The sequence below is a fragment of the Diceros bicornis genome, chromosome 25 (genome assembly GCF_020826845.1).
Source record: "Diceros bicornis minor isolate mBicDic1 chromosome 25, mDicBic1.mat.cur, whole genome shotgun sequence".
In the NCBI taxonomy this organism is placed as follows: domain Eukaryota; kingdom Metazoa; phylum Chordata; class Mammalia; order Perissodactyla; family Rhinocerotidae; genus Diceros; species Diceros bicornis.
In genome coordinates, this window is record NC_080764.1 from 7,853,424 (window position 1) to 7,881,266 (window position 27,843).

The window sequence follows — 27,843 nt, forward strand, 5'->3', positions numbered from 1 at the left end:
ATCTCCATTTCATTTATCTCTACTCTATATTATTTCCTGCTTTCTTCTAGCTTTGGGTTTAGTTTGCTCTTCTTTTTCTAGTTCTTTAAGGTGTAGACTTAGGTAATTGATTTGCTATTTGTTTTAATGTAGGCATTTACAGGTAAAGCATTCCCTCTGAACATGACTTTTGCTGGATTCCTTAAGTTTTAGTATATTGTGCTGTTGTTTTCATTCATCTCAAGCTACACCCTACTTTCTCTTAGGATTTCTTCTTTGACCCATTGGTTGTTTATGAATGTGTTGTTTAATTTCCACATATTTGTGAATTTTCCAGTTCTCCTTCTGTTGTTGAATTCTAGGTTGTGGGGACGAATATCCTGATCACTATCAAGCCAATCCAGCATGATTTCCATGCACATGTAGTATATCAGCCGCTTCATCTGGAAAGTTCCACATGGCATTTAATTGAGGGGAAGAATAATCCCCCTTCTCAGGGTAAAGGAAACTTTTCAGCAGTTTCCTGATGTTGCTCTACCCCCACGTGCACTATGTTCTTGGTGACCAGAGGTCATAGATGTGCTTTCTGTTTTCCCAGCATAATCTTCCCATTTGGGAGCATCCTTGACACCTGTGGCTATATCTCAGTCCAGATGAAATCTGAGCTTGAAACTGTGTCACCATATGGTCCCACCCTCTCCTTTATTTTCATTTTAGCCAATTATGTATAGAAATAACCATGGGATTGTATGTTCACCTGTTTTGGATGGTTGCTTTTTTTTTGCATTTCCTTCTATATCCAGTGAGCCAACTCCTTGGAGGTTAGCTCTATCATTTCCCAATTCCATAGGTAAATTTTACCTCCAGCAACTGACTGCAGTGCAGTTGCTGCGTCTTGCCATGAGCGATGCAGAAACCATTCAGGAGTGAAGATTCGTCAGCCACCACCTCATTCTTCCTTTTCCCAAACTGTGCCTTCACCACGAGCCATCGAGTCAGGGTTATTCTAGTGAATGCCACTGTTGAAGCCAACTGTGTCAGGGGCCCCAAGACCATCCTAGGTTCAATGATTTGCTGGACAACAAACAGACCTGAGAAATGCTGTTATATTCAGGTTATTGTCTTAGTCTGAGATGCTAGAACACAATATCATAGAATGAGTGGGTTATAAACAGCAAACTTTTTTTTTAAAGAGTTAACATTTTGAGTACCTGCTATGTGCCAGGCAATTCTGCATTTATTAGTAAATTCAGCATTCCAGATTGCCTACATATATATTTGTTCTTTCTTTTTGTTTTTTCTCCCCAAAGCCTCCAGCACATTGTTGTATGTCCTAGTTGTAGGTCCCTCTAGTTCTTCTATGTGGGATGCCACCTCAGCATGGCCTGATGTGCGGTGAGTAGGTCCACGCCCAGGAACCGAACCAGTGAACTCTGGGCCACTGAAGTGAATGTGTGAACTTAACCGCTGTGCCACTGGGCCAGCCCTAAACAGCAAGCAATTATTCTTCACAGTTCTGGAGTCTGGGAAGTCTAAGATCAAGGCTCTGGCAGATTTGCTGTCTGGTGAGGGCCCGCTTCCTGTTCATAGATGGTCACTTTTTCCCTGTGTCCTCACTTGGTGGAAGGGTCAAGGGATCTCTCTGGGTTCTCTTTTATAAGGGCACCAATCCCATCCATGAGGACTCCATCCTCATGACCTAATCAGCTCCCAAAGGCCCCACTAACAAATACTATCACATGGGGATTAGGTTTCAACATAGGAATTTAGAGGGGACACAAACTGCATCTGTAGCAGCTATGGTTTATTACAGTGAAAGGATACAGATCAAGTGAGCAAAGGTAAAAGACACATGGGACAGACAGACACAAGGAGAGCACGGCTCAGGTTTCCATTTGTCCTCTTCCAGGGGAGTGATATGGACAGCACTTAATTCCCCAGCAATGACGAGTGACACACACACTGAATATTGCTTGTAAGGGAAGCACAATGAGCTTTGGTGTCCAGGGATTTTACTGTGGTTGGTGTCATACGCACAGAGCACCTGTGTGGCTGACAGGAGTGACTAAGTCTCCAGCCCCTCCAGAGGCCAGACTGATCAGGGAGATGCAGGGTCCCCCCACATGTCACATTGTTAGCATGAATGATCTGGCATGGCCTGAGGCTCCAGGAAAACAAAGGCATGGTTAGCCGGCAGAATATTCCCACTGCCTAAAGGTCATCTCCCAGGAGCTGGTCAGGATCCAGTCATTTCTTTACAAGGTGCAGTATTTGAACCCTCCCAACCTGCTGACTTTCCCTTTACTGCACAGGGATGCACGTGGCCTGGATGCCCCCATCCCCGGCCCGACTCCACCCACCCCATCACGAGCCAAGGCTCAGCCAGCACCGTCAAGTCAGCTGCCCCACTTGATCTATGACATCCCAATATGGGGGGAACTAGGGCACTGGGAAGTGGTGTGCCAGGTTAATACCCAGGCTCAGTCCTCAGGTGCTAGAGCCCTCCCTGGGAGGCCTCATGGCAGTCCAGGCATGAGCACCTCCCTGAGCCTCTCAGCCGCCTCAAGATAGGATGGTTCTCCTTTGTCAGTGCCTCAGGGATGCTCATCCAGGCCCTTGCAGAGTTGGAGTTGCTCCCGGATAGGCTGGAGCTGGAGGAGGACACTTGTCTGGGCTCCAACCCAGGGCAACGTCCTTGGAGTGGCTGGGTCAGGCCGGGTTCTCAGGAGGCTTGGCCAGGGGCAGAGAATGAGGCCTGTGGGCTGCAGGCATGCCCTAGGGACAGGAGTCAACCTTTGACCCATGTGACACTGGGATGGCCAGAGCAGAAGGAGGCCACATGGGGACCTCGGAGGAGGACACTTTGGCTCTCGCTCTTGCTCTGCCAGGACATACTGTGACCCCGGGCCAGTCCCTCCCTGCCCTGGGCTTCTGTTTCCCCTTCAGCCAAGAGATGGTATACCAGATGGCCTGAGTCCTGTCTTCCTGCTCTGACTCTGGGGCTGTGACCTTGTTAGCTGGGAGCCCCGGCCAAGGGCAGGGACTGCCATCCTCCACTTGTCCCCACCCTCACAATTCACTGTCTTTGGACTGAGCACACGGGCAGTGATCAGGGGTTTCTAATAACTGACTGCTTGCCGGAGTCGTAGGCAGACCCCCTGTTGCATTTAAGTAACAGCTTGGGGACCACCGACACTCAGGGAAGCAGCAGCCCCTCCAGGCCACTGTTGCCAGAGGAGCCCCACCCAACAGCATCCCTGACAGGGGTTCCACTAGTATCTTCCAGGTGCCCAGCTCTCAGCACTCAGGGAACTTGGTCTGTCCCTTGGAACTGAGTCAGAAAGCCAGCCAGGGCCTCCTTCAGCCTCTCCAGAGTATCCACTGTTGAGTAAGGGCTTGGTGGCAGGTGGAGGTGTTCTTGCAGCTTCTTGGCACAGAGACTGTGGAGGGGCCACACTGGGTTTGTGAAGACGTGAGGCCCCTGAAAGGAGGAGGTGGGCCTGCCGAAGCAGCAAGTCTGTGGATTTTTTGATACTTTGTGCTTCATTGTTCTGAGTCTTGGGGACGTCAGAGGCTGGGAACCAGTTCAGCCACAGCTTCCTCAGTTGCTGCGGGCTCTAGCCCCCGGGACATTCCTCTTTGCTCTCCACCTTAGAGGCTTCTGAAAAGCACAAGCAGGCATGCCCTGTGGGTCCCCTGCTGGGAGGTCCTTTCTCCAGGGCCATGGGACCCCTGATGCCAGGGGAGCAGGTTAGGATTGATAAAAGGTTAGATATTCCTCCAGTCCAAGAGGAGTGGTCTCCAGTTCTTGCCAACCAGGAAGGAAGCAGGAGGCAAAGGAGGCTCATTCAGGAATGCTGGGACATCTGACTATCTGGGCTTCTCCCTCTGAGGGGTGTGACTCTATTTTTTAATGTGTGACTTTTTTTGTGTGTGTGTGTGTGAGGAGGACTAGCCCTGAGCTAACATCTGATGCCAATCCTCCCCTTTTTTTCTTGAGGAAGATTGGCCCTGAGCTAACATCCATGGCCATCTTCCTCTACTTTATATGGGACGCCGCCACAGCATGGCTTAACAAGCGGTGCGTCAGTGCACGCCCGGGATCCGAACCTGCGCACCCCGGGCCGCCGCAGCGGAGCATGCACACTTAACTGCTTGTGCCACCGGGCCAGCCCTGATGTGTGACTTCTGACAGCGTTTAAGCATCACCTCTGTCTGCTCCTTTGTCCCCGCAACAGGACCAGCTGATAATAAATCCTAGTGCTCTCTCCTTTGGTCTCCACTAGAGTTTCAAATCACTAAGCTCCTACCCCACAAGTGAGGCCTCACCCCAGGCGATCACCAAACCACAGTAAATATCCAGGCCAGTCTCCTTTCCTGGCCCTCTCAAGCCGTTTTGGTCCTGCTTGAGAGGCCAGTCCTGCTCTGCCCAGAGACCTCAATGATGCAAATAGTAAAGACTTTCATACCCTTTTAGTGTGGGAATGGTGTCATCAGTCCACATCCTAATCAAACTTTGAGTGAGGGGGTCTCTCCTGCTTTTGCAGGATGACCATAACAAGAACCTAAAGAGTTGCAGAGTTATAAAGAAGAAAGAAGGCTCTTTTTTAGGAATTCAAGTAGCATCAGACTTCTCAACACCAACCCTTGAGGGAGAGGACAATGAGAAAGGTGTTTACAATTCCACTGAAAAGTTATTTCCAATGTAGAATTCTATACCCAGCTGAACTATTAGTCAAGTGTGAATGAAGAATTTTAAGACATCTAAGATCTTGGGGATGGCTTTGTGGCACAGTGGTTAAGTTCGCATGCTCTGCTCTGGCAGTGCGGGGTTCATAGTTTTGGGTCTCAGGCATGGGCCTATGCACTGCTTATCAAGCGATGCTTTGGCAGATGTTCCACATACAATGTAGAGGAAGATGAGCATGGATGTTAGTCCAGGCCCAATCTTCCTCAGCAAAAAGAAAAGGATTGGCAGCAGATGTTAGGTCAGGGCACATCTCCCTCACCAGAAAAAAAAAAAAAAAAAAAAAAGACATCTAAGATCTCATAAACACCCACGGGAGAGCAGTGATATCTGAAAAAATGGCAGAGCTGTGAAATTGGCCACTCTGCAAGAGCAATGAAAAACTGTTAAAATGATCAGATACCTTTTCAGAAGTCTGAGAATTAACCAAAATTTCATGTCTACTCAGATGCATTTTTTCAAGACAGATGGCTGAATCTCAGAATGAACAGCTAGCTCTGTGGCATTTCCACTTCCTTGGTCCTATCTGCCACTCTCCAGCTCAGCAGGAGCCTTGAAAAGAACCACCCACACCCAGGGAAGCCTCCTGAGGGAGCACAGGACATGGAGCATTTTCAAAGCTTCCTTCCCTAAGAATTGTCACTATTTCCCTGGCTGGGGACCCCACATGCAGGGCTGTCTGTGTGAGCTGAGAGCTCCCCTCGTGCAAACAGCCTTTTCTCAGGAGAGTTTGTTGAAGGTAATCAGAGGCCACTGTGGAAAATAGAACCTGCCTGAGGCAACAGATAAAAGTAGATCAAAGGATACACTAAACACAAAGCTTAAAAGGAGAAGCTGGGGCGTGAGGTGTCCACAGGGGCTTTGAAGAGCTCTAGCACATTCCTGGGACTCGAGGAGGCCATGCATGTGTTTAGGGCTGTGTGCGGGCTCAAGAAAGCCTGGAGGGTGCCATGATCTCTCCCCTCTGAATGACCTTGAGGTTCTGTGGAAACAGGAAGTGAGGGCAGAGGGAAAGTTCTATACTCTAAATTCCATGCCTTGCGAAGTGTTGAAAGTATGTCCCAACACACACAGAGAGCACCTCTGTGCAGGAAAGACTGGGAGAGTTATTGATTGCAGACGTTTAAGGAAATCTCTAACCAATCATTAGCTGACCACCAAGCTAACTGAGTAGAGACTTCAGTGGCCACATACAACAAGGAATAGAGACTTTATACATTTAGTTCAGAAACGTCACCAAGCAAAGAAACAACTACAACAACGGCAAACAACCACGACAACAAAGCCTGAGGAGCAAAGAGAATCTGATTTCCAGAGTTGCCATGGTATCTTCTTTCAAAAGTCCAGTTTTCAACCAAAAATTACATGGCATGCTAAGGAACAAGAAAAGATAGGCCCTACACAGAAAAAGGCCATCAATGTAAGCCGTCCCTGATGGTGGAGTTGCTGGACAAAGACTGCATATCAGCTAATTCAATAAGTTCACACAACTAAAATAAACCATGTCTAAAGAACCAAAAGTAAGTAGGAAAATGATGTCACCAATGAAATACTATCTGTAATGAGATAGAAATTATAAAAAGGACCCAGGTAGAAATTCTGGATATGAGCAGTATAATAATGGAAATGAAGGTTCACTACAGGAACTCAAGTGCAGATTTGACCATGAAGAAGAAAAATCAATGAACATGAAGACAGTCAGCTGAGCTGATCCACCCTGAGGAACAGAAACAAGGATGAAGAACATGAGCAGAGAATCAGAAACTTGTGGGGCACCATCAAGCATACTGCACACATGTAATGGGAGTCCTGGCAGAAGAACAGAGAGATAAAGGACTAGAAGGAATATTGAAGAAATGTTGAAAACTGAATGTTCCCAGAATTTGATGAAAAACATTAATCTACACATCCAAGTTCAGTGAACTCCAAGTAGGATAAACTCAGAGATCTGCACCGGCACACATCACAATCACACTGTCAAAAGACAGAGAATTTTGAAAGCAGCAAGATGTGAGATACACCTTATCATGAAAAAAGGACCGGTCCTCAATAACACTGACGTCAGATTTGTAATCAGAAACCATAGAGGCCAGAAAGCAGTGGGATGACAATATCCCTCAGGAAGTGACTGGAGGATGTCACCAGCTTGGGAAAGGGCGTCTGGGCTCCACAAATTGTCCAGTCAGGGTAAATGGGGAGCCTAGTGAACAGCCCTGTTGCTGCCCCACACACAGATTTAAACTTTCCACAGCTACACCACAGCCTGGGAATCTGGGCTGTGCTGTAAGTCGAGTGAGGACTCTGAGCCTCACAGGGAGCAGCCTCCACCAGAAGAGGTCCCTCCCAGGTATCCACGAGCCTCGCTGAGTACCAGGGAATTTGGTGCTGGGTGTGCGTACATATGTGTGTGTGTGTGTGTGCGTGTGTGTGCACGTGTGTGAGAATCCGTGAGCCTTGTGCGCAAAGGTGAGTTTTTGTCTTCAATTGAGTTTTGTCTGAGTGTGGGTCGCTTTGTGGGTGAGTACAGTTCTATGTGGTCGCTCTGTACATGTGTGTGTACGTGTGAACATGAGGGTAAAAGCCGAAGCCCTGTACTCATAAACCGTCTCAGAGAGGCGGGCCCTGCCCAGCTCCCCCTCCCGCCCCTGTTCGCTCCTCGGCCGCGGCCTCCTGCGCCCCCCGGCGCCCGCCTGCGGAACTGCAGCGGCGGCCGCCCTTCCGGGGCCTCCCCCTGGATCCTAGCGCTGCGCTGGGCGGGTCGGCACTCGAGTCAGGTGAGGCGGTCAGGCCCGCGGCCCCACAAGCTGCACGCAGCTTCCACTCTTCCCTTCTGTCCCCAGGGAGGAGCGGGAATTGGGGGGTTTCCTCCGCGGGCGCTCCATGCTGCGGGGGGAGGGGCAAGGCGAGCCAAATGCCACCAACTTTCCCAGCGCCCCGGTTGGTGCCGCAGCTCCCTACCTGCTTTCTAGGGCTCTCTCCCAGGGTTCGCTCCGCATCCCGTTGGGGCCCCACAGCCGCGTCTTGGTGCTTGGGAATCCGGGGCTGGGCACTTCCTGCTCCGCCATCGTGGTAACGTCACCCCGGGACTCTAAGTCTCAGGTCACACTGTCCAGAGGACCCTTCCCTGCGCGAGTGAACACTAATGACACGCGTGGTCCCTGGGGCGCTCACCCCTTTACCCCAGCACCTTCACCAGAGCAGAACCACAGCGAGGGTGGTCTGAGTGTGTTTCTAAAACAATAAATCTCGGTAACTATTTTGTAGAGTAGCAGCTCAGAGCATGTGTTTTGAGATGGACCCAAATGCTGCTCTGTGACTTTGACCTTCTGACCTGACCCCTGAGACTCAGTCTCCTCCATGCCTTGGGGACCATAAAGCCACCTGCCTTACAGGGCTGTGGGGAGGACACATGGAGTGAGCAGCAGAGCCTGGCTTGTGAGTCCCTGATCAATGGAAGCTGCAGTTGCATAATGATTGAAACAGGCAACCAGCCTCACGATTGTACTGTGTGCTCGTTGTACTCACCAGGTTTCCTCAAGGCTGCCCTGTCCTGGACAACCGGCCCCGAGCATCCGGGGTGCGGGGGGGTGATGTCTGCCTGACTTGCAGGTACGTCTGTCCCTGCCCTTCATATCCACGTTAGGGTGACTGCTTGAGAGGGCATGACACATCCAAAACACAGTTTGGATAAAGACAGTTTATCCAGGGCCACTATGTGACGACCACTTGGGCCATCCTGCCCGGTGCTGACACCACCTGATTCTCTGACAGTTCTGGGTTGAAAGTTGCTGCCCACAGGACAGGACATTCAACTGAGGCCAAGGAGAGGCCACAGGCTGGATCCGGAAAGTCTCCAGTGTGCCCATGGGTCTTGCTCTCCTGGTCTGTTGAATGGCCTCAAAGCTAGTGTTCCCGCCTTCTGGAGGGCCAGGGACGTCAGTTGCCTCCAGCCCAGTCCTTGGCTAGGTTTGCCAAGCTGCCTCCCTCCCTCTGCCCCTTACCTTCCTGCACAGGACTTTGCAGTTGCCCTTTGGTCCCGTTGCCAGGTCACCTTAGCTTGCAGTGCCAAGCCAGCAAAAGTCCTCCAGGAAGTGTTCCCTGAAAGTCTTGCTCCAGCCTGGGGCAGTGTCCCCAGGACCCTCAAAGCTGTCCCCGCACTGCTGGCTCGGCCTGTCAGCTCTCTGCCTTCCCATTCCTCTTGGTCGTGAGCACCTTGGAGCAGGGGCCCACCATCGTCTTGCTCCCAGGCTGCCAGTGCCCAGCCCAGAACCCAGCACATGGTCCATCCAGCGGGAGTGGCACAGAATCCAAGTCCTGAGCAAAGCAAGATGCAGGGAAGGCTGGGTAAACTGAGGAAGGCCCTGCTGTGTCTCTGCAAGCTACACCCTCTGGCCTGGGCCTGGCAGGAGAGTGGGGATGTGGGAATTCAGAAGGGGAGGAGCAGCTTTCACAAGCCAAGCAGGAACTGGAACTCGAAAGCCAATACCAAGAGGCCACAGCACCTGGGAGCCATCTCTGGGTGGCCATCTCTGAGTCGGGGATGTCCTGAGGCACCCTGGGAAGAAGGGGTCCCCTTACTGTTGGGGAGTGAGTGACGGAGAGAATTGGGGGGACACGGGGGTATGGAGTGCCTCCTGCAGGACCTGCTTCAGCTTGGGAGAGAATACTCTAGCTGTTTCCAGAATGAGAGCTTGCCTCACACACCCCTGGGCTGGGTGAGGGGGCCTGACCCCTACCCAGGAAATGCCCTTTCCCCACCCTCTGGGCTCCTTCCCCTTCCCATTTGAGTGGGTTTTGGGCTCAGAGTTCCCATCAGCTTCACTGATTTAAAAACTTAGCCTCAAATCCCACCCCTTTTCTTCCTGAAGAAGGAGGGTGCTGAGGCCGGTGGGCAGTGGTCCTGCCCTGGCATGGTGTGGTGCCTCCCCTGTTGGATGCTGAGTGAGAGGCTGAGCAACAGGGAGGGCCTGGTAGCAATAATTCCAGCCACACAGTGACAGCCCTGGTGTGGGGTGGTGCCAAGGTTTGCGTCTTTCCTTGAGTGACCAGAGTCCGGGTTGGAAGGGGTGGGGCTGGAGCAGGGGGACCTGGCCCAGGGAGAGGAAGGAGGCCGGCAAAGGGAGTGGCCTGAGAATCCATTCCTTGTGGTCCTCAGCAGGCCTGTGAGGGTTTAAAGAATTACATCGTCCCCACTTGCTTTCCACCCCCTTGTCTTCCAGAAAGAGCTTGAGCAGCTGATGTTCAAGGACAAATGATAACGAGGAGGAGGAAGCAGGCCCCCTCCTCTGGGGACAGACTCACATCCTATGCTAAGCCACCCTAGTACCCTGAGCTTCCTGGCAGCTCAGTCAACAAGGGCGAGTGGGGGCCACCCCACATTTCTCTGAGTCAGGAAAGGAGACACAGGCAGGAGGAGACTCATCACCTGGGTGGCCTCAAGAGCTAGGAGGTCAAGGACCAGTTTGTAACCAACTTAGGAAGGGTCTCCTGGACTCGGAGCTGGCTGTTGGGTCACTAGGGAGCTCCGAGAACAGCCCTGCTGCCTCCCCACCCAGACTGAAAGGTGCCTCAGCCACAACTAGGTGGAAACTGAGCCAGGTGCCAGCCAGGTGGGGGTCCTCAGCATCACTGCCCGCAGGCTCCAGGGAAGGGGAGGAGGAGGTCAGCTCCAGGCAACCACTGGGAACAGGGGCCCTGGTGCTGGGTCTGCGTGTGTGTGTGTGTGTGTGTATGTGGTACATGTATTAATGTGTGTATGTAGTTTTGTGCATGTAAAGGTGTGTGTGCATCTGCTGTGTGTCAGTCTGTGAGCATGTGGGTAGTGTCTGAATGTGTGTGTGATCTGTGTCTGTGTGTACTGAGTGAACTAGTGTGAAGTGAGGGACACGGAGAACTTCATCCCTCCTCCCACTCCCCCCCCTTCATCCCTCTGATCGTTGCGACCTCTGTACAGCAAGTACCTGTACAAACCTGGGAGGTGACGGTCACTAAGGAGGAGGCAGGTGAGTTATGGGAAGGCAAGACTGTGTATTGCGTGAGGCTGTGACCACGTTAGGGAATGTGAGGCTAATGTGACAGGTGGGGGAGGATCAAGTCCAAAGACCCCTGGCTCTTCCTCACAGCCTGTACAATGCTGGGGAGTCAGGCTGGGGGTGAGGACATCTCTTTTCTCTACCCCCCACCCTGGATAAGCACCTAGAGAGGGCAGCAGGGAGAGGATTTCTGTGCCACACCTGCACCTGAACTTCCTTGGCCCCACCCTGCACCTTTTGGCAGCTCAGTCATTCCAACAGGTTGCCTCAGGGCAGAGGGCAAAGGCCAGTCTCAGCTCCCTTTATAAAGAGGGTCCAGGCTGGTCGAGCCCTCAGGGTTGGTGAGAGTGCCCTGCCTGGCCTGGTCCTAGGTGCCTGGTGTGGTGAGGGGTGCCATTGTGTCCAGAGGAGCCCAGTGCCCACTGAGGGAGACATGGGGCTGCTTACTGGGGAGACACTGGTGCCCCTGGCCGTGGCCGTGGCCATCTTCCTGCTCCTGGTGGACCTGATGCACCGACGCCAGCGCTGGGCCCCACGCTACCCACCAGGCCCCACGCCCCTGCCTGGGCTGGGCAACCAGCTGCAGGTGGACTTCCAGGACTTGCTTTCCTGCTTTACTCGGGTGAGGAAGGTGGGGGTGGGCACAGAGGTCCTGGGGACCCACCTGGCAGCAGACAGTGGGTGGTGGGTGAAGCCACAGGCTGGACAGGGAGCTGGGTGGAAAGGAGGAGGCAGGTTTGAGAGGCCTGCTGGGGGAGGGCATCTGTGCAGGGCCTGAGGACAGTCTGAATTTTCCAATCAAAGGTCAGAGATGGCAAAGGCCTGGAGTGGGTGGGACTTGGCAGGGGGTTTGGGATCCAGTGGGACAGAGCTTAAGTTATGTGTCCCCTTCTGATGACATCAGGAGGAGAGGTCTTGAGATGGGGAAGAGGAGTCTGGTCATGAGCCCCATTTAATCTGGAAATTGAGGTTGAGAAGGGACAGTGACCAGGTTCAAATCTTTTGCTGCTGTGAGACCTTGGGCCGCACTGCTCACCTCTGTGAACCTCAGTTTCTTCGCCTGTAAAATGGGATGCTAACTTGGCCTTCTGACATGTTGGTGATCTCTGCAAAGTCACAGCTGGATGATCTGATCCAACTTGAGGTCTTCAACCATAGTGGATGTGACCACCAGCGTCACAAGGCCAGATACAGTCCTTGAACCCACTCATTGCTCTCAACCCAGGCGTCCCCCCCCGGGGGTCTAGAGCCAGGAGACTGGGTCAGGCAACCTGAGGTTGGGCAGGACTTGTCAAATGCCCTTGACCCTTGTGCTACAGCTGCGGCGCCGCTTCGGGGACGTGTTCAGCCTGCAGCTGGCCTGGACGCCTGTGGTCGTGCTCAACGGGCTGGCGGCCATACGTGAGGCCCTGGTGGACCGCAGCGAGTACACCGCCGACCGCCCACCTCTGCCCGTCTCCAAGCACCTGGGCTTCGGACCCCACGCGCAAGGCAAGCCGCGGTGACTTGGTCCGCAGTCACCTGAGACCCGGCAGGGCCACGCGGAGGCAGGGGGTGGACCTGCGGTGAAGGGAAGAGTCAGAGAATTGGAAGGGGCGGCAGGTGGAGGAAGCAGCCTTTAAGGGTGGGGAGGTGGCTGTGGTCGGGCCGGAGGGCGGGGCGTTACTGGGAGTGGGCGGGCCGGGGACATTCCCTGGACGGAAGGACATCTCGTTGTGCAGAATCAAGAGTGCGGCCAAACCGGCCTCCAGTGGGGAGAGCTGGCGAACGATGTGGGCGGGCAGATGGTGGGACTGGACCGCAGCCGGAAAGAGGTGTAAAGTGGGCGGGACCTCGAGGGCATGCGAAGAAGAATACTGTGAGGGAAGTAGGGGCGGGACTGTGTGAGCACGGCAAGGCCGGGGTATGTCCCCTGCGTAGACGGAAGGGCGGGCCAACCAACAGTATGGTGTGCGCGCAGAGGCGGGGCCAGGGCTCACCCGAGCCACAACCACGTCCGCCCCGCCCCCAGGGATCCTCTTTGCCCGCTATGGGCGCGCCTGGCGGGAGCAGCGGCGCTTCTGCGTGTCCACCCTGCGCAACTTCGGCATGGGCAAGAAGTCCCTGGAGCAGTGGGTGACCGAGGAGGCCTCGTGCCTCTGCGCCGCCTTCGCAGACCAGGCCGGTGAGTGCGGGGCTGAGGGACAGGAGACAGGGATGGAGGCTGGGGAAGAGGAGATGGAGGCGACCCCCTGACCTGCGTCGTCCCCTCCCAGGACGGCCCTTTAACCCCAACACCCTCCTGAATAACGCGGTGACCAACGTGATCGCCTCCCTGACCTTCGGGCGCCGCTTCGAGTACAACGACCCGCGCTTCCTCAAGCTACTGGACCTCACCGATGAACAAGTGAAGGCAAATTCTGGCTTCCTGGCTCAGGTACGGGGATGGAGGGGGCCAAGGAGCCCTGAGGGCAAGCTCATGGATGAGACCTACACCTGGAATGGGCCTCCTGGGAGGAGGATTAGTATAGAGGGGTGTCAGGTCAGCGGGCCCCTGGAGAGGGCTTAGGAACCTGTAACTCCTTCATTGGAAGCCACCAGAACCCATGAGGAGTAGATTTTAGGTTTATACATTTGGGGACAAGGCCAGGAGAGAAGGTCGTAGTCAGAACATAGAGAGGAACCAGGTCAATGGTTGGGACACCCAGGGAGGTGCTGGGACCTGACTGGTGGAGGTGAACACCTGAGCACACGGAGGACCCAGGGCCCCACGTCTGTGGCCCGCACAGGTGGCGCACGCCATCCCCGTGCTCCTGCACATCCCGGGGCTGGTCGACAAGGTCTTTCCGGGGCAGAGGGCCTTCATGGCCCTGCTGGATGAGCTAGTTGCCGAGCACAGGATGACCCGGGACCCGGCCCAGCCTCCCCGGGACCTGACTGATGCCTTCCTGGACAAGGTGGAGAAGGTGAGGTGCCAGAGACAAGGACGAGGTTGTGGGTTGCGGGCCCATGAGGGGAGCCTGGGCTAGGTGGGGCCTGTGTATCACCCAGTGATCAGGCACCTGAGCTGATGGGTGCAGAGTGGGACACCACTGGGGGTTTCCTCCCTCTGCCCCTGAACCCACCCTCTCTGCCTGGCCCAGACCAAGGGGAACCCTGAGACCAGCTTCAGTGATGAGAATCTGCGCCTTGTGGTGACTGACCTGTTCCTTGCCGGGATGGTGACCACCTCGATCACGCTGGCCTGGGCCCTCCTGCTCATGATCCTGCACCCGGATGTGCAGCGTGAGCCCAGTCTGTGGGCCTGATGGGATGGGTCAGGGAGGAGAGGGACAGGCTGGGGCACTGAGCTTGGGTCGGCCACCAGGAGCTCTGAGCAGACGCCGGGCCCTGGGTCAGGGGTCAGAGTGACCTCCTCCTCCACGTGGGCACAGCCCCTGCAGGAGTCAGGAGGAGGTCAGGGCACATTCCCCTGGGGTCTGACCACTGTGGGGATGCTTGTCTGTGCAGGCCGTGTCCAACAGGAGATCGATGAGGTGATAGGGCAGGCGCGGCGACCAGAGATGGGGGACCAGGCCCACATGCCCTTCACCATGGCCGTGGTCCATGAGGTGCAGCGCTTTGGGGACATCATCCCACTGGGCTTGCCCCACATGACATCCTGCGACACTGAAGTGCAGGGCTTCCTCATCCCCAAGGTAGGCCTGCGGCCCTGCTCACCCCAGCTAAACTCCTCTGCCACCTGGTAGCCCCAGTATGGCCATTGCCAGGTGGGGCAAGGACTGGAACTGAGGCGACCCAATCCTCATTTCCACAGGCACCAACTGTCTAGTCTGGGTGGGAGTGGGGAGGAAGCAGAGGCAGGGCTGGCCAGGTCCATGCAGAGCCCGCAGTCTGGTTAGGGGAGGACAAACTAAAATGTGTCACAGTTTGTTGGAGGAGCCATGCATGCAGGGACAGGTGGCAAGGAGGGCGCCCATGGGAGGCTATTCTCATGGCCCTGCCATGGGGACAGGGAGGATGGCGGGAAGCTCTTGGGCTGAGACTGACTTGAAAGAGTCCAGGTGCGTGCCAGGCAGAGTGTGTGGCCCATGCGTGTTTGGTGGCAGGGGTCCAGGCACCCCCCTCAGCCCAGACCCCACCCATGCCAGCCATATCCTGCCAGGGGACAACGCTCATCACCAATCTGTCATCGGTGCTGAAGGACGAGGCCGTCTGGAAGAAGCCCTTCCGCTTCCACCCCGAGCACTTCCTGGACGCCCAGGGCCGCTTCGTCAAGCAGGAGGCCTTCATGCCCTTCTCAGCAGGTGCCTGTGGGGAGCCTCGCACACTTTCCCCTCCTGAGGGAGTCTTGGAGGCATTGAGCCCAGGCCCCCAGCCTCACTGACCCCCCCATACCCACCCACAGGCCACCGCTCGTGCCTCGGGGAGCCCCTGGCCCGCATGGAGCTCTTCCTCTTCTTCACCTGCCTCCTGCAGCGCTTCAGCTTCTCGGTGCCCACTGGGCAGCCCCGCCCCAGCGACCACGGTGTCTCTGGTGTACTGGTGACCCCCTCCCCCTACCAGCTCTGTGCTGTGCCCCGCTAGAGGGGTCACCAAGTCCCTAACCCGCTCCTGGAGAAGCACTGATATACAATAAACCAGTCTGATGGCTCCAACCTGGCTTGAGTCCCACTCTGGCCCCGTGACCAGGCAGAGCCAGTGATTCAGCCTCAGCAGCCTCCCCAGGCCAGCCTCTACCCCTCCCTGATCCAGCCTCACCTGGCATCTCTCCTCATTTGAGAGACAGTTATACTGACGCTCAGAAGGTGAGAGTTTACCCCCTAGTCACCCATGGAGACCCAGCACTGGCTGCCTTGGTTGGTGACTAAGTCCATGTAGAAGTCTTGACTCCTGGGTGTCAGGGAGCAGGAGGCGTGTGAATGGGCTTCTAATGGGAATCAGCCCGATCCCTGGCTGAGTGAATCCCTCAGGTTCAGGGATTCACTACAAGGACTCACGGGAGTCAGAAAAGCTGTTACACTCACGGTTATGATCTTTCCAGAGAAAGGATCCATATAGAATCAGCAGTGGTCTAAGGCACATAGGTGGAGTTCAGGAAGAACGGGCACAAGCTTCCAGCTGTCTCTCCAGAGGATTCATGCATACAGTGCTCGGTTCTCCCAGCAATGATGTGGGACACAGCAGAGCGTATTGCTCACCAGGGAAGCTCACTTGAGTCTGAGTGTCCAGGGATTTTGTTGGGGGTCAGTCACTTAGACTCAGAGAGCCACATGGCTGACCTCAGTTACTCAGTCTCCAGCCCCTCTCAAGGTCAAACAGTGTGTCCCAAGGCCCCCCCCGCCAATCACATTGTTGACATAAACTGTGTTGTGTGACCCCAGGCCCCAGGTACAGAGACACTCTCGTCAGGCAGGTCATCCTAAGGATGTAGGGGATGTTTTCCAGGAGTCTGTGAAGGTCCCACCATTTCTTTGGAATGTGCTGGGCTTGAAAACCCCAAACCTGAGTAAACTTTGTGCTGCACAGGCCACTCCCCTGGATTTTGGCTCCTACAGCAAAATGGTCTTATTTGTTTGAGTATCTACTTTTTCCATGTGTGTGTTTGTGGCAAAATACACACAACATAAAATTTGCCCTCTTAATCATTTTTGAGTCTGCAGTTCAATGCTATTAAGTTCTCATATTGTTGTGCAACCATCACCTCATCCATCTCCAGAACTCTTTTCATCTGGCAAAACTGAAACTCTGTCCCCCTTAGACAATAACTCCCCCTGCTCCCACTCCGTGGCCCCTGGCAACCACCGTTCTACTCTCTATGTCTGTGAATGTGACTACTCTAGGGACCTCATATGAGGGAAATCATACAGTATTTGTCTTTTTGTGACTGACTTATTTCATCTAGCATGATGTCCTCAAAGTTCATCCATGTTATATCGTATATCAGCATTTCCTTCCTTTTTTAGCTGAATAATACTCCATTGTATGGATAGACCACATTTTGCTTATCCCTTCATCCGTCGATGGACACCTGGGTTGCTTCTACCTTTCAGCTTTTGTGAACACTGCTGCTGTGAACATGGGGTACAAATACCTCTTTGAGACTCTGCTTTCATTTGTGGATATATAAGCACCAGCCTGTTTTCCATAGCAGCTGCACCATTTTCTATTTCCACCAGTAGTGCACAAGGGTTCCGATTCTCCACATCCTCGCCAACACTTGCTATTTTCTGTTTTGATGATAGTAGCCATGTAATGGGTGTGAGGTGGTATCTCACTGTGGTTTTGATTTGCATTTCCCTAATGATGAGTGATGTTGAGCATCTTTTCATGTGTTTATTGTCCATTTGTATATCTCTTTTTTGAAATATCTTTCAAGTTCTTTGCCCATTTTAAAATCGAGTTGTGTGTTTTACTGTTGTTGCTTTTGTTTTTTTTTTTTTTTTTTTTTGTTGTTTATAAGTCACTCTTTTTTTTTTTAATTGATATTTTAATGGTTTCTAACATTGTGAAATTTTGGGTTGTACATTTTTGTTTGTCCATCACCCCATATATGACTCCCTTCACCCCTTGTGCCCACCCCCCACCCCCACTTCCCGGGTAACCACAGTCCAGTTTTCTCTGTCCATGTGTTGGTTTATATTCCACATATGAGTGAGATCATACAGTGTTTGTCTTTCTCTTTCTGGCTTATTTCACTTAACATAATACGCTCCAGGCCCATCCATGTTGTTGCAAATGGGACGATTTTGTCTTTTTTTATGGCTGAGTAGTATTCCATTGTATATATATACCACATTTTCTTAATCCAATCGTCAGTCGAGGGACACTTAGGTTGCTTCCACTTCTTGGCTATGGTGAATAATGCTGCAATGAACATAGGGGTGCATAAGCCTCTTTGGATTGTTGATTTCAGGTGCGTTGGATAGATTCCCAGTAGTGGGATGGCTGGATCATAGGGCATCTCTATTTTTAATTCTTTGAGGAATCTCCATACCGTTTTCCATAGAGGCTGCACCAATTTGCATTCCCACCAGCTGTGTATGAGGGTTCCTGTTTCTCCACATCCTCTCCAACATTTGTTGTTTTTTGTCTTGGTGATTATAGCCATTCTAACGGGCGTGAGGTGGTATCTTAGTGTTGTTTTGATTTGCATTTCCCTGATGATTAGTGATGTTGAGCATCTTTTCATGTGCCTATTGGCCATCTGTATATCTTCCTTGGAGAAGTGTCTGTTCATTTCCTCTGCCCATTTTTTGATCGGGTTGTTTGTTTTTTTGTTGTTCAATTGTGTGAGTTCTTTATATATTATGGAGATCAACCCCTTGTCAGATGTATGTTTTGCAAATATTCTCTCCCAGCTGGTTGGTTGTTTGTTCATCTTGATTCTGATTTCATTTGTCTTATAAAAGCTCTTTAGTCTGATAAAGTCCCACTTGTTTATTTTTTCTTTAGTTTCCCTAGTCTGGGTAGGCATGTCATCCGAAAAGATTCCTTTAAACCCAATGTCAAATAGTGTGTTGCCTATATTTTCTTCTATGAGTTTTATAGTTTCAGGTCTCACCTTCAGGTCTTTGATCCATTTTGAGTTAATTTTTGTGAATGGCGATAGCACATGGTCCACTTTCATTCTTTTGCATGTGGATGTCCAGTTTTCCCAACACCATTTATTGAAGAGACTTTCCTTTCTCCATTGCATGTCCTTAGCACCTTTGTCGAAAATTAGCTGTCCGTATATGTGTGGTTTTATTTCTGGGCTTTCAATTCTGTTCCATTGATCTGTGTGTCTGTTTTTGTACCAGTACCATGCTGTTTTGATTACTATTGCTTTGTAGTATGTTTTGAAGTCAGGAATTGTGATGCCTCCTGCTTTGTTCTTTTTCTTTAGGATTTCTTTAGCTATTCGGGGTCTTTTGTTGCCCCATATAAATTTTAGTATTCTTTTTTCTATTTCTGTGAAGAATGTCATTGGGATTCTGATTGGGATTGCATTGAATCTGTAGATTGCTTTAGGTAATATAGACATTTTAACTATGTTTATTCTTCCAATCCACGTGCATGGGATATCTTTCCATTTCTTTATGTCATCGTAGATTTCCCTCAATAATGTCTTGTAGTTCTCATTGTATAGGTCCTTCACCTCCTCGGTAAGATTTATTCCTAGGTATTTTATTCTTTTTGATGCAATTGTAAATGGTATTATCTTTTTGAGCTCTCTTTCTGTTAGTTCATTATTAGCATATAGAAATGCAACTGATTTTTGTAGATTGATTTTGTACCCTGCAACTTTGCTGTAGTTGTTGATTGTTTCTAACAGTTTTCCAACAGATTCTTTAGGGTTTTCTATATATACAATCATGTCATCTGCAAATAGTGAGAGTTTCACTTCTTCGTTACCTATTTGGATTCCTTTTATTCCTTTTTCTTGCCTGATTGCTCTGGCCAAAACCTCCAGTACTATGTTGAACAGGAGTGGTGAGAGTGGGCAGCCCTGCCTCGTTCCTGTTCTCAGAGGAATGGCTTTCAGTCTTTCCCCGTTGAGTATGATGTTAGCTGTGGGTTTGTCATATATGGCCTTTATTATGTTGAGGTACTTTCCTTCTATTCCCATTTTATTGAGAGTTTTTATCATAAATGGATGTTGTATCTTGTCAAATGCCTTCTCTGCGTCTATTGAGATGATCATGTGGTTTTTATTCTTTGTTTTGTTGATGTGATGTATCACGTTGATTGATTTGCGGATGTTGAACCATCCCTGCGTCTCTGGTATAAATCCCACTTGATCATGGTGTATGATCTTTTTAATATATTGTTGTATTCGGTTTGCCAATATTTTGTTGAGGATTTTTGCATCAATGTTCATCAGCGATATTGGCCTGTAATTTTCTTTCTTTGTATTGTCTTTGTCTGGTTTCGGTATCAGGGTGATGTTGGCCTCATAGAATGATTCAGGAAGTGTTCCATCTTCCTCTATTTTTTGGAATAGTTTGAGGAGGATGGGTATTAAATCTTCTTTGAATGTTTGGTAAAATTCACTGGAGAAGCCATCTGGTCCTGGACTTTTATTTTTTGGGAGGTTTTTGATTACTATTTCAATCTCTTTACTTGTGATTGGTCTATTCAGATTCTCCATTTCTTCTTGGTTCAATTTTGGGAGGTTGTATAAGTCTAAGAATTTATCCATTTCTTCTAGATTGTCCAATTTGTTGGCATATAATTTCTCATAGTATTCTCTTATAATCCTCTGTATTTCCATGGTATCCGTTGTAATTTCTCCTCTTTCATTTCTAATTTTATTTACTTGAACCTTTTCTCTTTTTTTCTTAGTTAGCCTGGCTAAGGGTTTGTCTATTTTGTTTATCTTCTCGAAGAACCAACTCTTTGTTTCATTAATCCTTTCTACTGTTTTTTTGGTCTCAATATCATTTATTTCTGCTCTGATTTTTATTATTTCTCTCCTTCTGCTGGCTTTGGGCTTTGTTTGTTCTTCTTTTTCTAGTTCTGTTAGGTGTAATTTAAGGTTGCCTATTAGGGCTTTTTCTTGTTTGTTAAGGTGGGCTTGTATCGCTATGAGTTTCCCTCTCAGGACCGCTTTTGCTGCGTCCCATATGGTTTGATATGGCATGTTATCATTTTCGTTTGTTTCCAGATAGTTTTTGATTTCTCCTTTAATTTCATCAATGATCCATTGGTTGTTCAGTAGCATGTTGTTTAATCTCCACATTTTTGTCATTTTCCCAGTTTTTTTTTCCTGGTTCATTTCCAGTTTCATAGCCTTATGGTCTGAAAAGATGCTTGTTATGATTTCAATCTTCTTAAATTTATTGAGGCTTGCTTTGTTTCCCAACATATGGTCTATCCTAGAGAATGTTCCATGCGCGCTTGAGAAGAATGTGTAGTCAGCTGTTTTTGGGTGGAGTGCTCTGTATATGTCTACTAGGTCCATCTCGTCCAGTTTTTCATTTAAGTCTAATATTTCTTTATTAACTTTTTGTCTGGATGATCTATCCATTGCTGTAAGTGGGGTGTTAAGATCCCCTACTATTATTGTGTTGTTGTTGATTTCTCCTTTTAGGTTTGTTAATAGTTGCTTTATGTACATTGGTGCTCCTATGTTGGGTGCATATATATTTATGAGTGATATGTCTTCTTGATGGAGTGTCCCTTTTATCATTATATATTTCCCTTCTTTGTCTTTCTTAACCTGTTTTATCTTGAAGTCTACTTTGTCTGATATGAGTATGGCAACACCTGCTTTCTTTTGTTTGCCATTAGCTTGGAGTATTGTCTTCCATCCTTTCACTCTGAGCCTGTGCTTGTCTTTAGTGCTAAGATGTGTTTCCTGAAGGCAGCATATTGTTGGGTCTTGCTTTTTAATCCATCCTGCCACTCTGTATCTTTTGATTGGAGAGTTCAATCCATTTACATTTAGGGTAATTATTGAAATATGAGGGTTGAATGTTGCTGTTTTGTCACTTATTTTCTGGTTCTTTTGCATTTCCTTTGTTTCTTGTCCCATTTGTTTTGGACTGCCAATTCAGTTTGGTTGTTCTGTCTTATGATTCTCCCAGTGTTCTCTTTGTTTATCATATGTGGTTTTAATTTGATTATTTGTTTAGTGGTTACCTTGAGGTTTGGGCGAAAAATCTTCTGTATGAGATAGTCCATTATCTGATAGCCTCCTATTTCCTTACACTAAGTCAATTCAGTCACTTTCCTCTTCCCCTTCTAAGTTGCTCTTGTTATACCTTATTCTATCTTGTGTTGTGGTTGTGTGTTTACAGTGATGAGGTTAAATTTATTTTTGGTGAGTTTCTTCCTTTGATCTTTGAGTTTAGTATTTAAGTGGTTGCTAACCTATTCCGGTAAAGATCTACTATTTCTCTGATTTTGTCTACCTACTTTTCTCCTTACTCCAAGCTTTGTGTTCCCTTTCTCTTCTTGTTTTCAGGCCTGAGGGCCTTGTTGAGTATTTCTTGTAGTGGGGGTCTCGTGGCCATGAACTCCCTTAGCTTTTGTTTATCTGGGAGAGTTACTATTTCTCCATCATATTTGAAGGATATTTTTGCTGGATAGAGTATTCTTGGCTGAAAGTTTTTGTCTTTTAGTATTTTGAATATATCATTCCAGTCTCTTCTAGCCTGAAAAGTTTCTGTTGAGAAATCCGCTGAGAGCCTGATGGGAGTTCCTTTGTACGTTATTTTTTGTTTTTGTCTAGCTGCCCTTAATATTGTTTCTTTGTCGTTGACCCTGGCTAGTCTTACCACTAGGTGTCGTGGTGAAGGCCTTTGTCTGTTAATATATATAGGAGTCCTGTTGGCTTCGCTTACTGGTATTTCCTGCTCCTTCCCCAGATTTGGGAAATTTTCAGCTATTATTTCCTTGAATAGGCTCTCTGTTCCTCTTTCCCTCTCCTCTCCCTCAGGAATACCTATAATTCTTATGTTACATTTTCTGATAGAGTCCGATATTTCTCGGAGTCTTTCTTCATTTCTTTTTAGTCTTAGTTCTCTCTCTTCTTCCATCTGGAGTATATCTGTATTCCTATCCTCTAAAGTACTAATTCTTTCCTCCATATTGTCAGCTCTGTTCTTTAAAGATTCCAGATTCTCCTTTATCTCCTCCATTGTGTTCTTCATCTCCATCAGCCCTGATAGGTTTTTCTTTAAGATTTCAATCTCTTTTGTGAAGAAACTCCTAATCTCATTTAATTGTTTGTCTGTGTTGTCTCGTATTTCGTTGAGTGTTTTTATGATAGCTATTTTGAAGTCTCTGTCATTTAGTTTATGGATTTCTGTGTCTTCGGGGTTGATTTCTGGGTGCTTGTCATTTTGTTTCTGGTCTGGTGATTTCATATATTTTTGCATTGTGGTTCCTGTGTTGGTTTTGATTTTCCTCATCCTGGAAGTCTCTGGTTGCAATTTCCACCTGCCGCCACTGTGTGGTGGTAAAGGGCTGTGTAGTCTAAGCCCCCTGCGCTCTGCCCCAGTTTTTCTGCTGCGATCCGCAGTTTTGTTTTGTTTTGTTTTGTTTCTTTTCCCCACTGCGATCCACGGGTCCAGTCCAGTTTATTCAGGTCTGCCTCGGACCGCTAGATCTGGTCGAGCTGCAGACTCCGGGTTGCGGGGAGGGGGGAGCTCTCTCTTTTGCCCTCTGGGTCCCTGACGTGGGAGGCTTCTCGTTTGCCCCTCTTTATCCGCTCTCTGGGTTGCTCAGATGTTGATGGTAGCCCTGTGGCTCCTCTGAGCCCTCTGTGCGGGAGTTTCCCACTGGCTGAGAGAGCCCAAAGAGCTACAGTTTCCCGCCGAGGGCCGCCCCTCCCCCCTCTCTGGGAGCCGCGCGGACCGGATCGCTGATCTGATGGGGAGGGAGCGGAGTTCTCCTTACCTCTCCCCACTTCCTCCGGGGGCCCAGCACGTTCCGCTCTCAGATGTGCGGCAGTGTGGATCCCTCCGCTCCAGCTTTTGACTGTCTGGGATTCCGTTGTTGGTCTGTGGCTGTTACTTTTGTTGTATTTTGTGGGGGAAGAATTCACGGGAAAGCTCACTCCGCCATGATGCTGACGTCACTCTATCGCTTTTGGGTTTTAGGCGTTCTCTATATATTCTAGATATGAATCCCTTATCAGATACAGTCATGTGCCACATAACAACGTGTAGGTACAATGACCGCATGTATGATCGTGGTCCCTTGGGATTAGTACCACAGAGCCTATGTGTGTGGTAGGCTATTCCATCTAGGTTATTGTAAGTACACTCTATGATGTTCTGACGATGATGAAATCGCCTAATGATGCATTTCTCAAAACGTGTCCCTGTCATTAAGTGACAACATGACTTTATATGATTTGAAATATTTTCTCCCATTCTGCAAGTTAGCTCTTTACTCTGTTGATAGTATCTTTTGACGTGCAATATTTTTTAATTTTCATGAAGTCCACCTTGTCCACATTTTCTTTTTGTTGCCTATGCCTTTGGTGTCATATCGAAGAAATTACTGCCAAATCCAATGTTGAGAACCTTTAGTCTTTCTTCTAAGAATTTTCACCTAAGAATTTTCTTAGGTTTTCTTCTAAGCATTTTCTAGTTTTAGCTCTTACATTTAAGTCTTTGATCCATTTTGAATTAATTTTTGTATATGGTGCTAGCTATGTGAAGGTCCAACTTCATTCTTTTGCATGAAGATGTCCAGATTTCCCAGCACCATTTGTTGAAAAGACTGTCCTTTCCTCATTGAATGGTCTTGGCACTCGTTTCAAAATCATTTGACTCCATATGAGGGTTTCTTTCTGGGCCTTCTATTCTCTTCTGTTGGTCTATAACTCTGTGTTTATGCCGCTACCACAGTGGGTTGAGTGCTGTAGCTTTGTAGTAAGTTTTGAAATCAGGAAGTAAGACTTTTATTCTTCTATTTCAAGATTGTTTTTGGCTATTTGGGGTCCCTTGAGATTCTATATGAATTTTATGATTGATTTTTCCATTTCTACAACAAAGCAACTGCATTAAATTTGTAGATCACTTTGATCTACAAAAAAGTTTTGATGTCTTTACAATATTGCTTTCCAATCCATAAACCTAGGTTTTCTTTTCCATTTATTTGTGTCTTCTTTAATTTCTGTCAGCACTGTTTTGTAGTTTTCATGGTAAAAGTCTTTCCCCTCCTTGGTTAAGTTAATTTCTACGTATTTTATTTTTTCTGATGCTATGATAAATGAAATGTTTTATTAATTTCGTTTTTGGATTGTTCATTGTTAGTGTGTAGATATATGGCTGATTTTTGTGCATTGATTTTGTATCCTGCTACTTTGCTGAATTTGTTCATAAGTTCTAATATGTTGTTTTGTGGAATCTTCAGATTTTTCTACACACAAGATCATATCATCTGCAAACAGAGATAGTGTTAATTCTTATTTTGCGGTTTGGGTGCCTTAATTTCCTTTTCTTTCCTAATTGCTCTGCCAAGAACTTCCAGTACTATGTAGAGTGGAAGGCAAAAGTGGGCCTCCTTTGTTTGTTCCTGGTGTTAAAGAAAATCTTTCAGTTTTCACCATTGAATATCGAATTTGCAGTGGGTTTCCATATATGACTTTTCTTTTGTTGAGGTAGTTTCCTTCTATTCCTTGTTTGTTGAGTGTTTTCAACATGAAAGAGTGTTGAATTTTGTCAAATGCTTTTTCTGCATCAATTGAGATGATCTTGTAGTTTTTGTCCTTCATTCTGCTAATGTGGTGTATAACACTGATCAGTTTCCATGTGTTGAATCATCCTTGAATTCCAGTAATAAACCCCACCTGCTCATAATCCTTTCCCACTTGTATAATCCTTTGAATATGATGCTCCATTTGGTTTGCTAGTGTTTTCTTGAGGACTGTTGTATCAATGTTCATAAGGGATATTGGTCTGTGGTTTTCCTTTCTTGTAGTGTTTGTCTGGCTTTAATATCAGGGTAATGCTGGCCTCATAGGGTGAGTTAGGAAGTGTTCCCTCCTCTTCAATATTTTGGGAAACCTTGAGTAGGATTGGCGTTAGTTCTGTTTAAATGTTGGGTAGAATTAAACAGTGAAGCCATCAGATCCAGCACATGTCTTTGTCAGGAGGTTTTCGATTACTTATTCAATCTCCTTATTATTAAAAGTCTATTCAAATGTTATACTTGTTTATGAATCAGTCTTGGTAGCTCTTCTGTTTCTAGGAATTTTTCCACTTCATCAATAGGTTATTCAATTTGTTGGTATACAGTTCTTCACAGTATGCACTTATAATGCTTCTTTTTTCTGTAGAATCAGTAGTAATATCCCTGCTTTCATTTCTGATTTTAGTAATTTGATTCTTCTCTCTTTTTTCTTAGCCCATCCAGCTAAAGGTTTGTCAGCTTTGTTGATCTTTTTGAAGAACCAACTTTTGGTTTAATTGATTTTCTCTATTTATCTGATCTCCATTTCATTTACCTCTACTCTACATTATTTCCTTCTTTCTGCTAGCTTTGGTTTTAGTTTGCTCTTCTTTTTCTAGTTCTTTAAGGTGTAGTCTTCGGTGATTGATTTGAGATCTGTTTTAATGTAGGCATCTACAGTTATAAACTTCCCTCTGAACACGACTTTTGCTGGAATCTGTAAGTTTCGGTATATTGTGCTGTTGTTTTCATTCATCTCAAGCTACACCCTACTTTCTCTTATGATTTCTTCTTTGACCCATTGGTTAATTATGAATGTGTTGTTTAATTTCCACATGTTTGTGAACTTTCCAATTCTCCTTCTGTTGTTGATTTCTAGGTTGTAGTGAATGAATATCCTGATCACTATCAAGCCAATCCAGCATGATTTCCATGCAGAGGCAGCATATCAGCCGCTTCATCTGGAAAGTTCCACATGGCATTTAAAGGAGGGGAAGAATAATCCCCCTTCTCAGGTTAAAGGAAACTTTTCAGTAGTTTCCTGACTTTTCCGTACCCCCACTTAGACTACGTTCTTGGTGACCAGAGGTCATAGAGGTGCTTTCTGTTGTCCCAGCATAATCTTCCCCTTTGGGAGCATCCCTGACAGAAGTGGCCATAACTCAGACCAGATGAAATCCCTGCCTAGTGCAGTGTCAGCATATGGCCCCACCCTCTCCTTTATTTCCATTTTAGCTAATTACATATAGCAATAACCACCAGCTTGTATATTAGCCTGTTCCATGGAGTTTTTTTGCATTTCCTTACATATCCAGTGAACCAGCCCCTCGGAGGTTAGCTCTATCATTTCCCAATTCCATAGGTAACTTTTACCTCCAGTAACTGACCACAGTGCACCTGCTACATCACACCATGCGCATGCAGAAACAATTCAGGAAAGAAGTTTGGTCAACTACCACCCCTCCATTCTTTTCCCAAACTGTGCCTTCACCACGTTCCAGAGAGTCAGGGTTATTCTAGTGAATGCCACTTTTGAAGCCAACTGTGTTGGGGGTCCCCAAGATCATCCTAGAGTCAGTGCACTCCTGGAGGACTCACAGACTTCAGAGATGCTGTTATCTTCAGGGTTATTCTCTTAGTCTGTTTGTGATGCTAGAGTAAAATACTCTATTTTACTGGAATGAGTGGTTATAAAAAGCAAAATTTATTCCTCACATTTCTGGAGTCTGAGATGTCTAAGATCAAGGCTCTGGCAGATTTGATGTCTGGTGAGGGCCCGCTTTCTGATGCATGGACGGTCACCTTTTCACTGTGTCCTAACCCGGCAGAAGGATCAAGGGATCTCTCTGGGTTCCCCTTTATAAGGGCACCAATCCCATTCATGAGAACTCCATCCTCATGACCTAATCACCTCCCAATGGCCCCACTAACAAATACCATCACATAGGGATTAGGTTTAAACATATGAATTTTGGGGAGACACAGGCATTCTCTCTGTAGCAGCTATGCTTTATTACAGTGAAAGGATACAAATTAAAATTAGCAAAGGTAAAAGACAAATAGGACAGACAGACAGACACACAGGAGATCACAGCACAGGTTTCCACTTATCCTCTTCCCAGAGACGCATAGAACAGTGCTTAATACCCCGGCAAGGATGAGTGACACAGGCACAGAATATTGCTGGTCAGGGAAGCACAAATGAGCCTCAGTGTCCAGGGATTTTACTGGGTTGGTGTTGTAGGCATGGAGCACCTGTGTGGCTGACAGGAGTCACTAAGTCTCCAGCCCCTCCAGAGGCCGGACTGACACAGGGAGATGCAGGGTCTCCACCACGTGTCACATTGTCAGCATGAGTGATCTGCATGGCCTGAGGCTCCAGCAAAAAAAAGACATGGTTATCCAGCAGAATATTCCCAGAACCTAAAAGTCATCTTCCAGGAGCTAGTCAGGGGACAGTCACTGCTTTACAAGGGTCAGGATGTGAACCCTCCAAACCTGGTGACTTTACCCTTTAGTGCAAGGGACTCACTTGGCCTGGATGCCCACATCCTAGGCCTGACTCCACCCACCCCACCATGGGCCAGCAGCTCAGCCAGCACCATCAAATCTGCCCAGCTTCATCTTTGACACCCCAAGAGGTGGGGAACTCAGGGGTAGCCAGGAAGTGATGTGTCAGGTTAACACTCAGGCTCAGTCCTCAGGTTCCAGAGC

At 48.4% G+C, this 27,843-nt stretch overlaps 2 protein-coding genes across 2 annotated transcripts in view; both read left to right on the plus strand.

The window, feature by feature from the left end:
• The window catches only part of LOC131421550 (cytochrome P450 2D14-like), an 84,893-nt gene that overhangs the window by 18,498 nt on the left and 38,552 nt on the right, over window positions 1-27,843 (plus strand). The window lies entirely within an intron of this gene.
• On the plus strand, window positions 7,630-16,069 carry LOC131421545 (cytochrome P450 2D14-like). The gene is made up of 10 exons (XM_058568234.1): window positions 7,630-8,335; window positions 11,130-11,380; window positions 12,078-12,249; window positions 12,770-12,922; window positions 13,014-13,174; window positions 13,527-13,703; window positions 13,881-14,022; window positions 14,248-14,435; window positions 14,903-15,044; window positions 15,146-16,069. The coding sequence occupies exons 2-10, from the start codon at window positions 11,192-11,194 to the stop codon at window positions 15,322-15,324; spliced, it is 1,503 nt and encodes a 500-aa protein (XP_058424217.1). The 5' UTR covers window positions 7,630-8,335; window positions 11,130-11,191; the 3' UTR covers window positions 15,325-16,069.